At 44.4% G+C, this 13,893-nt stretch overlaps 1 protein-coding gene across 1 annotated transcript in view; it reads left to right on the forward strand.

The window, feature by feature from the left end:
• Positions 1–13,893, forward strand: part of LOC111963951 (protein Niban 2) — a 63,129-nt gene that overhangs the window by 39,142 nt on the left and 10,094 nt on the right. Inside the window, 3 exon segments of the mRNA XM_023987563.2 lie at positions 48–163; positions 8,735–8,839; positions 9,175–9,337. Coding sequence (XP_023843331.2) covers positions 48–163; positions 8,735–8,839; positions 9,175–9,337 — 384 coding nt within the window.

Here is a 13,893-nt window from a genome sequence, read left to right on the forward strand (position 1 = left end):
GAAGCTCCAGCCTATCGTAACTGTGTGCTCTTGCCTGCCCCCTCCAGGTCTGTCAGAAGAATGCAGGGTGCAGACCCCTGCCTTCACGGATGCTGTGCGGCTCCACAGGCAGGCTCAGGGACACTACGGCACCTGGGACATGATGTGTGGAGGGCCACCACAGGTGAGAGGAACACTATGGAGCTGGCTCTACCTCCTTGAGGACTTAGTTACATTTAGTTAACCTTGTTTAATTTGAATGTATTGTGAATAGGTGATGCTAACACCATACAGTACTTACAGCAGGTGTGTTGAGTCACGGCCTTAGCTAAACCTCTTGAGTGGTCAGTGTCCATGATGGATGTGAGTCAGGCAGCTGGTGTGTATTTGAGGTCTGTCTGTCTACTGAGGATTTGTTGACTGTTTCTCTGAGAGTACAGATGGAAGGAGGAATTGAACTCTCCTCCTGAGAAAACGTAAGGTTACTTGCATAACATCAGTTCTCTGATATGAGTTAGATACTGTATCTCACATGAGGGATTCACAAGAATCTTATAAGCTCAAAGAACCAATCACACACATCTGTCGGAGACGTACAGGTCGAGTGGCAAATTAGTTCAGCCTCTCCTCTCAAACTAAAGAGCCACTCACCCGCCTTCTGGTCATTCTCGAACATGCCGAACGTCCTCACACTCTTGTGAGTAGGGGAATACGGTGAGATCTCACTCATAATATCAGGGTTACACAAGTAACCTAAAGTCATCTTTCCATTATTAGTTTCAATATCTCAAATGAGGGATATGGCCAACTCCCGTGTTGCAACATGCTCTCCGAAGCCCGGTAACTGCAACATATCAACCCTCAGAGGCCCCGACACTAAGGACCATATGCACCAAAGAATGTGCAATGACGTCTAGCTGGTAGAACCTCCTAAAAGTATGAGGGAATGTCCAACAAGCTGCATCGCAAGGGCATCTCCTTGCAGGAGAATTGAACAGTGCCCAATAAGTAGCCATACCTCTCTCTGGTGGAGTGAGGCCTTCCGGAGACTGGAACGCTTTACTATTATAGGCCAATATAATAGCTTCTACCATCCAATGTGATACCCGTTGTCGGGTTATGCCCTTGCAGGGAGGCACCCATGACAGAGTTGGTCGCTCTTGTGCAAAGCTCTCGTTCAATCCGCTCATACTGGACAAAAACGGTGGAGTCACTCCTCTGTAGAAGGGAAAGGCGGCGGATGGAAAGCCACAAGGTCCAAGGCGAGAATTGTAATTGCCGCTGACCTTTAGGCATAAAGYCAGGGTTGGGCAATAAGGTAACCTTGGAAAAGCCCTGTGCCAACTGTAGGCATGAATCTCTCGCTTTGCGGTCATAAGGGCGACCAATAAAGCAGTCTTAAAGCAGGGATATGTCATCTCCACACTTTCCAGCAGCGCAAAAGGCTGCTGTGAAATGGCCTCGAGCACAACAGACAAATCCCATTACTGGACTAAAGGCTTTGGAACTGGCCGTAAGCGACGCGCCCCCTCCATGGCTCTCGAGTAGTACAGCGGTCTAAGGCACTGCATCTCAGTGCAAGAGACGTCACTACAGTCCCCTGGTTCAAATCCAGGCTATATCACATCAAGCTGTGATTGGGAGTCCCATAGGGCGGCACACAATTGGCCCGGCGTCGTCCGGGTTTGGCTGGGGTAGGCCATCATTGTAAATAAAAATTTGTTCTTAACTGACTTGCCTAGTTAAAGGGTCAATTTTTATTTTATTTTTTTATAATTMTTTTATGAAACGCATTAACAAGTGGTGTTTCCCCACCGTGTTATTGTCGAAGCCTATGTGACAGGCCGAGAAGGCGGCTAGATAGACCTTATCAGTGGAGAAAGCGTTACCTCCGTTCAAAAAAGTATAAAAATACAAAGCATTGGTCAGGAATGATGTGTTTCTGGTCACACCACTTCTCAGAAATGCACCACTTGATTCCATACAGAGGGCGTGTAGAAGGAGCCCTCTGGATAGTCTCAATGACTCTGAGAGGGCAGGCCTGTCGCATCCAGATTTAATCTCTKWCGGGCCAGGCCCAGAGGGCCATGGTGTCTGGGTAAGGTTGTAAAATTTGCTTGGGTCAGCAGATCCCTGCGTAATGGCAGTTGCCAGGGCTCGACGTACAGCAGGAAAATGAGCTCCGCTATGCAGAGCTTGCCTGGCCATCGAGGGGCTACCAAGTTGAGGGATGAGCCTTCTTCCCTCACTCTGGCTAGATTGGGGCTGAGGGGAGTAAAGGTATAACGCAACACCCTCTGCCAAGCGTGTGCCAGCAAATTCAACCGGAGTTGTCTCCAGCTTGCGTGAAGAATAGCGGMTAGTGCGTGTTTTCGTGCGAAGAGATCTACGGATGCTTGACGGTATCTCTCCCAGATCTGGTTCACCCCTTGGGTATTTGGTATTTTATTAGGATCCCCATTAGCTGTTGCGATAAGCAGCAGCTTCTCTTCTTGGGGTCCACGTGAAACATGACATCATACAGAACATTAAACTAGAACAGCTCAAGGACAGAACTACTCAAAGGTTCGGTACTGACTCAATACTGAAGAAAATAATCTGGTTACCTGAGCAATACGAGATGTTGCATGCAATCATGGCTATCATGGCTCTATATAATACTGTGTTTCCTTCAATTCATTCTGGATTTGGGGACTGTAACAAGTTGGTGGCATGTCTGGTGGGGTAAGTGTGTGTGTGTCAGTGCTGTGTGTTAACTGTGTAAGCAATTTAGTAATTTTCCACACATTAATGTTAAACACTGAATAAAAATGTAAAGTGTTGGTTTTATGAGCTGAAATAAAAGATCCCAGAAATGTTCCATATTCACAAAAAGCTATTTCTCCCAAATGTTGTGCACAAAWGTGTTTACATCCCTGTTAGTGAGCATTTGTCATTTGCCAAGATAATCCATCCACCTGACAGGTGTGGCATATCAAGAAGCTGATTAAATAGCATGATCACTACACAGGTGCACCTTGTGCTGGGGGAAATAAGTAATACTGTAATACCAGTTTGAACAGACCCCTGCTTCTCTGGGTGGGGTCTCCTCTGAAAGAGACTCTTTCAAATTCCCCCTCTATCTGTTTCTTACCCCTGCTTGGGTAGGAACAGTCCCCTACTCAGGCTCAGGTGTGGCCCTGCCTGGGTGGTCTTCCTTTCAAATAGTCTGTGTTCTTTCTCACTAGCTCCATTTCACTCATTGTCCTCCCAATTCTCATCAACACAGGAAAAGATGGCTTTTCAGAGCTCTCTTTCCTCTCTCTGTAGGCCTTGATCTGTTTTGTGGGACTGGTAATGGTGTTTCTGCTTGGTATAATGGTAGCAGTAGGGACTAAGGCTTTGTTTACACAGGCAGCCCAATTCTGATATATTTTTCAATAATTGTTTTTTTGATCAATCAGACCGGTTCTGAAAAGTATCTGATGTGCTTGGTCAAAATACCAATTAGTGGAATAAAGATCAGAGTTGAGCTGCCTGTGTAAACGTAACCGAAGTGGTGCCATGCCCTGAATCACAGCACTCTGGGTGCACCTAATTCCTATGGGCCCTGGTCAAAGGTATTGCACTGTAGATGGAATGGGGTGCCATTTTGGGGGACACACTGTTACTCTGAAGTCCTGAAGTGATCGGACTTGCCTAGTATGAGAGACAAACTTTGAAGGGATCACAGTGTTGGGCATGAGACAGGAGGCCCGCATCTGAAATGGCACCCTATTCCCTATATAGTGCACCCTATGTGGACCCTGGTCAAAAGTAGTGCACTATATAGGGAATAGTGTGCCATTTCAGATGGGCACCCTAGAATTACCATGTCAATATCATGGCCCTATTTAATAACAGCTGTCATGGGAGTAATAGTGTGTTTCTAGCCTTTGTTGTCTACGTAGGGTTTGCCCAGAGCATCACAGGCACCCGAAAGCATGTACCTCACCAACCACACAGTAGGCTTCTATGAACATCTAGAGACGAGGGGGGGGAATTCTACATGTCATGTAGCTAGCCGCTGTGTTCAGCTCCAATCTGTTGTCTGGACTGCATTGAGACAATTATTCAAGTATGTCGAAAGCAGAGTGGGCCAAGTCGAGCCCTGGTCCAAGCATATTAAATCGTATTAAAACTTGAGTTATGGTTTTATATTCTGCAGCCAAGGCAAGCCAGGGCTACTACACATGTAGATGGATAAAGACTGTAATGCTGTATCCCTGTTGCCCTCTTTGTAAGTCGCTCTGGATAAGAGCGTCTGCTAAATGACTTAAATGTAAATGTTAAGAGATGGGTTGGGTGGGGCATGCATATTTACACGTTAAACCACTTCCTCAGAACTATCATGTCAAACTTGTTTGTTTTCAGTTTCTCTTATGATTTCACTGGAAGTCGGACTTGTGTGTGTGTGTGTGTTATCCATAGATTTGGTTTTCCCCATGTGAATGAACCGACAGTGTTTCGAATGATTATTAGCTGTCTGGTGACATGTTTGACTGTTTAGTGTTGGGTTGTATTCATTAGGCTACATGGTAGTAAAACCTTTTTTCCATTTCAGTTCCTAATGAATGAATCCCAGTTGAGTCTTATTGGAGGTAAATGAAGGGTTATTGAGCACAGAGTGTGTGTTGTGTGCCAGAGTGTGTGCATGGGCTGGGTCCTGGGTAGGGGCAGTAACCACTTTTCCTGTCTCCCTCCGGCTAGTTTCAATCGCCCCCCAGTGTGTCTAAACACGCAACACAGGATAAAGGGGCCATAGGGCCAGTGTTTGTGCTGCAGGGTGGGGGCTGCTTGCTTGTTTTTCTTAGTGTTCAGGATACATTTGGCCTACACCCGTGACAACCCCCTCCCGCATATACAGCACCAGTCAAACGTTTGGACACACCTACTCATTCAAGGGTTTTTCTTTATTTTGACTATTTTCTACATTGTAGAATAATAGTGAAGACATCAACTATGGAATCATGTAGTAACCAAAAAAGTGTTAAACAAATCCCCCCAAAAATGTTATTAAAAATGGCAAGAGTGGGCAAAGCAGTCAAGGCAAAGGGTGGCTACTTTGAAGAATCTCAAATACAAAAAATAAGATTTAACACTTTATTTGGTTACTACATGATTCCATATGTGTTGGTTCATAGTTTTGATGTATTCACTATTATTCTACAATGTAGAAAATAGTCAAAATAAAGATAAAACCTGCAATGTACAAACTTGGTACTGAATGTTGGCATATAAACTATAGTTGTTTACCAGTGAAATGTATGCTGGAATATGTTTTCTTTCTATGTGATTCTGACCAAGAACCGAGAGCAACTAGATGGGTGAGGTGTACTACTAGTACAGTACTGTCTAGTAGTATCTAATATAATTTCTTATATCAAACAAGAACACGATCCAAAAGATGACGTACACTGCCTTTGTTTGTATTGTGTAACAAAGCCAGGGGTTTTCTGAAACACAATGAGGGGAACTCATTTTTCTGTGATTTACCCCTGAGGACTGGACCTTCATCCCTCTGCTCTGCCCGTAGCTGTGGCCCATGAGTAAACAACCATCTGTCCTTATTGTGTAACGCCACACCCTACGATCAGTTCTAATTGTGGCTGTAATTCAACTGGGACAACCAGGCCTGGTATAATTGGGCTTTAAAGACATGGTCCTGAACTTTGGCGACTAGTAAACCTCCTGCTTTGGGCTGGATGTGTCTGTGTAGTTTATACATGCATAGTGTATGAGCAGAATTAGTGTCTTACCTCAATTAGCCACGAAATCCCTAGTTTTACAGCGACTGTTTTCTGGTAGCTGTGTGGCGCCATTTTTCCCCCACGCGGGCCAGCCCCATAGCAATTRGAGTTTCAGCCAATGAACTTCGGTAACCGAAAGGTGGCTGGATCGAATCGCCAAGCTGACAAGGTAAAAATATGTCGTTCTGKCCCTGAACAAGGCAGTTAACCCACTGTTTCCCGGTAGGCCGTCATTGTAAATAAGAATTTGTTCTTAACTGACTTGCCTAGTTAAATAAAGGTTAAATAAAAAGTTAGCTATTCAAGTGTGTGACTGTGTATGATGGGTTGGGTTGGAGGGGTGGACTGAGGTGTGTGTTAAGTGTTTGAGTGCCTTTTAAATGTTTTCTGTAAGTCTAGTGAGGTGGATGCGCTGCAGGTAAAAAGCAGGCGTGTGTGTGTGCCTGTAAGCACCTTAAAACGCAGAACCACTAATGAGCAAAGGGAAATGGAGAACTGGCCCTCTGACAAACCCAATCCCAGCAGATTTATCTGTTTGCAGTGTGTATTTTACTGCATGTTAGGGAGAAAATAGTCTCATGACGTTCTGGGTGAGAGATTAGGGTGTAAAATACCATGCTGCTCTATATGAATACATATGATATTACATGACTTAKTTATTTAATGCAGAATTAATCAATTGAATTAATGACACATATTAGTTACATAGTGGTCAAACTGCATCCTGTCTCAGACACTGACCTTAAGGTTTCTGTAAGGTTAACCCTATAGCATAGCACTATAGCATGCACACACAGATTTCTGTTATACAGTGCATTTGGAAAGTATTCAGACCATTGACTTTTGCCACATTTTTACATTGCAGCCTTATTCTAAAATGTATTATTTCTCGTCTACACACAATACCCCATAACGACAAAGCAAAAACAGGTTTTTAGAATTTTGAGCAAATGTATTACTAATAAAACAATATATCACATTTACACAAGTATTCAGACCCTTTACTCAGTACTTCGTCGAAGAACCTTTGGCAGCAATTACAGCTTTGTCTTCGGTATGACACTACAAGCTTGGCACACCTGTCTTGGCTGTGTGCTTAGAGTCGTTGTCCTGTTGGAAGGATCTCTCTCTACTGCACTCCGTTCATCTATCCTGACTAGTCCCCCAGTCCCTGCCACTGAAAAACATTCCCTCCAGCATGATACTGCCACCACGCTTCACCGTAGGGATGGTGCCAGGTTTCCTCCAGACGGCATTCAGGCCAAAGAGTTCAATCTCCCTTTCATCAGACCAGAGAATTATGTTTCTTATGGTCAGAGTCCTTTAGGTGCCTTTTGGGAAACTCCAAGTGGGCTTCCATCTGGCCACTCTACCATAAAGCCCTGATTGGTGGATTGCTGCAGGATTGCTGATTGCTGGTTGTCCTTCTGGAAGGTTCTCCCATCTCCACAGGGGAACTCTGGAGCTCTGTCAGAGTAACCTTCGGGTTCTTGGTCACCTCTCTGACCAAGGCCCTTCTCCCCCGATTGCTCAGTTTGACCGGGCGGCCAGCTCTAGGAAGAGTCTTGGTGGTTCCAAACTTCTTCCATTTAAGAATGATGGAGGCCACTGTGTTCTTGGGGACCTTCAATGCTGCAGAAATGTTTTGGTACCCTTCCCCAGATCTGTGCCTCAACACAATCCTGTCTCGGTGCTCTACGGACAATTCKTTCAACCTCATGGCTTGGTTTTTGCTCTGACAGGCACTGTCAACTGWGGGYCCTTATATAGACAGGTCTGTGCTTTTCCAAATCATGTCCAATCAATTGAATTTACCACAGGTGAACTCCAATCAAGTTGTAGAAACATCTCAAGGATGATCACTGGAAACCGGATGCACCTGAGCTCAATTTCGAGTCTCATAGCAAAGGGTCTGAATACTTGTAAATTTGTATTTTATTTTTTTTATTTGTAATATATTTGCAAACATTTCTAAAAACCTGTTTTCACTTTGTCATTATGGGGTATTGTGTGTAGATTTTTAAAATGTATTTTATTTAACTAGGCAAGTCAGTTAAGAACAATTTCTTATTTACAATGATTGGCCCGGACGATGCTGGGCCAATTGTGTGCCGCCCTATGGGACTCCCGATCACGGCCGGTTGTGATACAGCCCGGGATCGAACCAGGGTCTGTAGTGACACCTCTAGCACTATGATGCAGTGCCTTAAACCTCTGCGCCACTCGGGAGCCCAGAATGATGGGTTTAAAAAAAACATTTTCATAATAAGCCTGCAATGTAATAAAATTTAGAAAAAGTCCAGGTCTTGAGTACTTTCTGAATGCACTGTAGATGTGTGGTAGTAGAATAGTGGCCTGAGGACACACTTAATGTGTTGTGAAATGTATTCTAATGTTTTTAAAATTGTAGAACTGCCTCAATTTTGCTGGACCCCAGGAAGAGTAAGAGACCCACAATAAATATTGTATTGTGAACAGCTCCTCACTCATACATTTAGCGATTATTATGTTGTGTAGAGGAGCCACATGTTACTGTGAGCCCTGGTCAAAGTAGTGCACTATGTAGGGAATAGGGTGCCATTTGGGATGCACGCATGGACTCGTACTGAACCTGCATAGTCTTGTGCAAACACACCAGTCAACACATTCATGTAGGTGACTCTGAAGTGGTTCCTGCGCTCTACAGGTTGCCAGTTGTGTTTTGTTACCGTTCTGTTTGAAATGCCACATATTAAGACTGACACAACACCTTGTCATTTTCTCTGTTGTGGAAACACCGTTTGAAATGCCACATATTAAGACTGACACAACACCTTGTCATTTTCTCTGTTGTGGAAACACCGAACTCCAACATCAAAGTCTCATATGCTTTTACTAGGTGCCAAGTTCTGCCAACCACTAGTTACTTCTCTTGGTTAGTCATACAGGCACATCCTATACACACACTTTAAAGATTGTGTAAGTGATTAATGCAGTGTGTGTTTTAGATCCTAGCCAACCTAGTGATGGAGACCCTCTACCCAGAGCTGAGGAATCTGATTGGTCCTCGTCTGAAGGGGAAGATGCAACAGAGACAGAGGGACTGGATGCTGGTGAGTCGTTCTACCGACGTGCTGCACTGTGTTCGTTCCCAGGCCCCAGAGTTTTCCCTGAGCACACTCAGTTTTTCCTGTTCAGGTCACATAGTCCGGAAAACTCCTGGCCCAACATTCCTGATCTGATTGCGGGTGCGTCCCAAATGGCACCCTATTCCCTACATAGTGCACTACTTTTGACCAGCCTACACGTGCATTATGTACCCTGGTCAAAGGTAGTGGAATAGGGTGGCATCTGGGACAACCCTTTCTCTCTCTGTCCCCCTCCAGATCTCTGAGGCGGTGTATTCAACCCATTCTCTCTCTCTCTCGCTCTCCCTGTCCCCCTCCAGATCTCTGAGGCGGTGTATAAGCAGGTGTTGTCTCAGACCCAGGCCCAATACCAGGCTCTCGTCCAGGCCTGTGAGGTAGAGACGCCCCGTCTAGACGCCGCGCTACGCACAGACATGGACCAGATTATCACCTCCAAGGAACACGTCAGCGGCAAGATCCGCGGTGAGCGGCGCGTCCGTGCGCGCACACATGCACACGCTTTTAATTTCTTTTTTTATCCTGACACCCTCTCACCTCGTGTTGTGACACAGCAGCACCCACAGGAAACACTCCTTACACTTTTCACACACATGGGTTCTGATGCAGTGTGTCGACTTAATCACAGTGRGTTGTCTCAACGATGGCACTTTTTCAGTCCAAGCATGTAGTGTATAGTCAAGGGAATTACCTAAGTGTTTACGCTGTAAAATTAGCAATGCTGTAATGCTCCTCGAGGGGCCATTGTTAGCAACGTTTTGTCATTTCTAGTGTTTGTGGTTTGTTGAGTGCAGAGCTAAAGGATTTATTGGCACAGGTAAAGCAGTTAGACCAGTCATTCAATACGTCCCCAATGGCACCTATTCCCTACATAGGGATTGTCAAAAGCAGTGCACTATGTAGGGAATAAAGTGCCATTTGGGATAGAAGGGTCTTCTCRCTCTCTCCTTCTCACCCCTTACGCTCATCGCTCACCCCTTACGCTCATCGCTCACCCCTTACGCTCATCGCTCACCCCTTACGCTCATCGCTCACCCCTTACGCTCACCGCTCACCCCTTAGCTCACCCCTTACGCTCATCTCTCGCGCTCACCCCTTACGCTCATCTCTCTGCCTCGTCTGCCTTCCTGCTCTAACATTTTCTCTTATGTTTTGTTTCCCATGGAGACAGTGTTGAAGGACTGCATTCTTGGATGTCACTGGAGGCCAGGGCTATCACAGGTCCTGTTTATTAGTGTGTGTGTGTATGGAATGATCAGGACTATAGATTCTTTTAGTTCACGGTTCTTTGTTAAGGTTTTTGTATTTATTTACACTACAGTAACTGGTCATACAAGCATAACCTACGTCCTTTCAAAAAGTAATTAAATGTCCCTTGACTTATTCCACATTTTGTTGGTAGACAGTTCAAAATGATTGTAAGGAGATTGTTTTCTTTCACCCATCTACTTATAGTACCCCATAATGACAAAGTATAACATGTTTTTAGAACATGTTGCACATTTTTATTGAAAATGAAATAGACGTATCTCATTTACATAAGTATTCAACCCCTGAGTCAATACTTTGTAGAAGCATCTTTGGCAGCAATTACAGCTGAGTCCTTTTCTGGTGTAAGTCTCTAAGAGCTGAGAGTTTCTGGGTAGTCTCTAAGAGCTGAGAGTCTTTCTGGTAAGTCTCTAAGAGCTGAGAGTCTTTCTGGGTAAGTCTCTAAGAGCTGAGAGTCTTCTGGTAAGTCTCTAGAGCTGAGAGTCTTTCTGGGTAAGTCTCTAAGAGCTGAGAGTCTTTCTGGGTAAGTCTCTAAGAGCTGAGAGTCTTTCTGGGTAGTCTCTAAGAGCTGAGAGTCTTTCTGGTAAGTCTCTAAAGCTGAGAGTTTTCTGGGTAAGTCTCTAAGAGCTGAGAGTCTTTCTGGGTAAGTCTCTAAGAGCTGAGAGTCTTTCTGGGTAAGTCTCTAAGAGCTGAGAGTCTTTCTGGGTAAGTCTCTAAGAAGCTGAGAGTCTTTCTGGGTAAGTCTCTAAGAGCTGAGAGTCTTTCTGGTAAAGTCTCTAAGAGCTTTCCATACTGGATTGTGCAACATTTGCCCATTTATTATTTTCAATATTCTTCAAATCTGCCAAATTGGTGTTGATCATTACTAGAAAACAATTTTCAGGTCTTAAATCTTTAAGTGATTTAAGTCAAAACTGTAACTCGGCCACTCAGGAACATTCACTGTCTTCTTGGTAAGCAACTGTAGTGTAGATTTTGCCTTGTTTTAGGTTATTGTCCTGCTGAAAGGTGAATTCACCTCCCAGTGTCTGGTGAAAAGCAGATTTAACCAGGTTCCTGCTTAGCTCAATTCCATTTCTATTTTTATCCTGAAACTCCCAAGCATACCCATTTCATGCTGACCTCACCGATCACTTCGCAAAATGAATGTACACATGTTTTCAATCATTGCACCCACACTTTTCGCGTGCGTCTGCGTAGCCAGGCACTAAAATAGAACTTGGTTCTATTTGTGACGCTTGACACGCTGCAAATCCTGCCTCTCCCATCTCCTCATTGGTTTTTAGGAGCATATACCCACGTGGGTGATTGAAAGATGAACTGAGGTCCACTGAGGTTAGTTAAGGATCATATCACCTCCACCTTACCTGACACCCTAGACCCACTTCAATTTGCATACCGCCCCAATAATGATGCATCGTACTGTACACTGCCCTATCCGTCTGGACAAGAGGAATACCTATGTATGCTGTTCATTAGGCTCCCGAGTGGAGCAGCGGTCTAAGGCACTGCATCTCTAGAGGCGTCACTGCAGACACCTGGTTCGAATCCAGGCTGTATCACAACCGGCCATGATTGTGAGTCCCATAGGGCGGCGCAACATTGGCCCAGCGTCGTCCGGGTTTGGCTGGTGTAGGCTTGTCATTGTAAATAAGAATTTGTTCTTAACTGACTTGCCTAGTTAAATAAAGTACCCTCCAAGCTCGTCATTAAGCTCAGGGCCCTAGGTCTGAATCCCGCCCTGTGCAACTGGGTCCTGGACTTCCTGACGGGCCGCCCCACAGGTGGTGAAGGTAAGAAACAACACCTCCACTATGCTGATCTCAACACAGGGGCCCAGAAGGGTGCATGCTCAGCGCCCTCCCGTAATCCCTGTTCACCCATGACTGCGTGGCCAAGCACACCTCCAACTCAATCATCAAGTTTGCAGAAGACACAACAGCCTACAGGGAGCAGGGTAGAGCCCTGGCTTGGCCCCTAAGACAAACTTTTACACATGCACCATTGAGAGCATCCTGTCGGGCTGTATCACGCCTGGTATGGCAACTGCATCGTCCACAACCGCAGGGCTCTCCAGAGTGTGGTGCGGTCTGCCCAACGCATACCTTCCTCCAGGACACCTACAACACCCAGTGTACAGGAAGGCCAAGAAGATCATCAACTACCCGAGCACGGCCTGTTCACTCGCGATCATCCATTAGGCGAGGTTAGTACAGGTGCATCAAAGCTGGGACAGAGGACTGAAAAACAGCTTTCATCTCAAGGCCATCACTGTTAAATAGCCATCACTAGCCGGCCTCCACCCAGTACCCTGTCCTGAAATAAGTCACTGTCACTAGCCGACTACCACCCGCTTACTTAACCCTGCACCTTAGAGGCTGCTGCCTATGCACATAGTCTGGAACACTGGTACTTTAATCATGGAACACTGGTCACTTTAATCATGGAACACTGGTCACTTTAATGGCATGGCACTATCATGGAACATGGTCACTTTAATCATGGAACACTGGTCACTTTAATCATGGAAACACTGGTCACTTTAATCATGGAACACTGGTCACTTTAATCATGGAACACTGGTCACTTTAATCATGGAACACTGGTCACTTTTAATCATGGAACACTGGTCACTTTAATCATGGAACACTGGTCACTTTAATCATGGAACACTGGTCACTTTAATAATGTTTACATACTGTTTTTCCATTTAATATGTATACTGTATTCTAGTCAAGGCCATCCTATTTAACTATTGCTGTACATATCTATTCTATCCTACATATTATTCAGATATACTACATATTCTGTCCATAATGTCTATACATCCCATACATGCAGTACCAGTCAAATTTGGACACCTACTCATTCAAGGGTTTTTTCTTCATTTTTACTATTTTCTACATTGTATAATAATAATAGTAAAGACATCAAAACTATGAAGTAACATATGGAATCATGTAGTAACCAAAAAAAATCAAAATATATTTTAGATTCTTCTAAGGAGCCAGCCTCAGCCTTTGCCTTGATGACAGCTTTGCACACTCCTGCATTCTCTCAACCAGCTTCATGAGGTAGTCACCTGGAATGCTTTCAATTAACAGGTGTGCCTTGTTAAAAGTTAATTTGTGGAATTTCTACAATGTAGAAAATAGTTTTTTTTTTAAAATAGAAAAACCCTTGAATGAGTAGGTGTTCGAAGACTTTAGACCGGTAGTGTATATACTGAACAAAAATATAAATGCGGCGATTACAGTTCATATAAGGAAATCAGGCAATTTAAATAAATTCATTAGGCCCTAATCTATGGATGCAGCCATGGGTGGGCCTACGAGGGCATAGGCTAGTTTTCCACCAAAAAAGGGCTTTATTACAGACATAAATACTCCTCAGCTGGCACACGGCACATGCTGCGCAACAGTGTTGCTTGTAAACAAACACCACGTGACTGGGACTACAGTAAGCTTTAATAATTTGACAGGTGAAATTAAGAATGCAATGTTCTTTATTTCCAAAGATATTGCACAAGTTGACTGCAGGTGTTTACTTAAGTAGCTACAAATATTCAAAAGTATTAAACTTCAAGAAATTGTTTTGACGTATTGAAACTATTCCGTGGCTTTTTCCAAATAACCTGGTATGCGGTATATATGGTATACCGCCTAGCCTAATACCCATAACATGATACAGCCACCACTATGCTTGAAAATATGGAAAGGGTTAACTCAGTAATGGTTGTATTGTATTTTCCC

This window comes from Salvelinus sp. IW2-2015, linkage group LG5 (genome assembly GCF_002910315.2).
Source record: "Salvelinus sp. IW2-2015 linkage group LG5, ASM291031v2, whole genome shotgun sequence".
Taxonomy (NCBI): Eukaryota; Metazoa; Chordata; class Actinopteri; order Salmoniformes; family Salmonidae; genus Salvelinus; species Salvelinus sp. IW2-2015.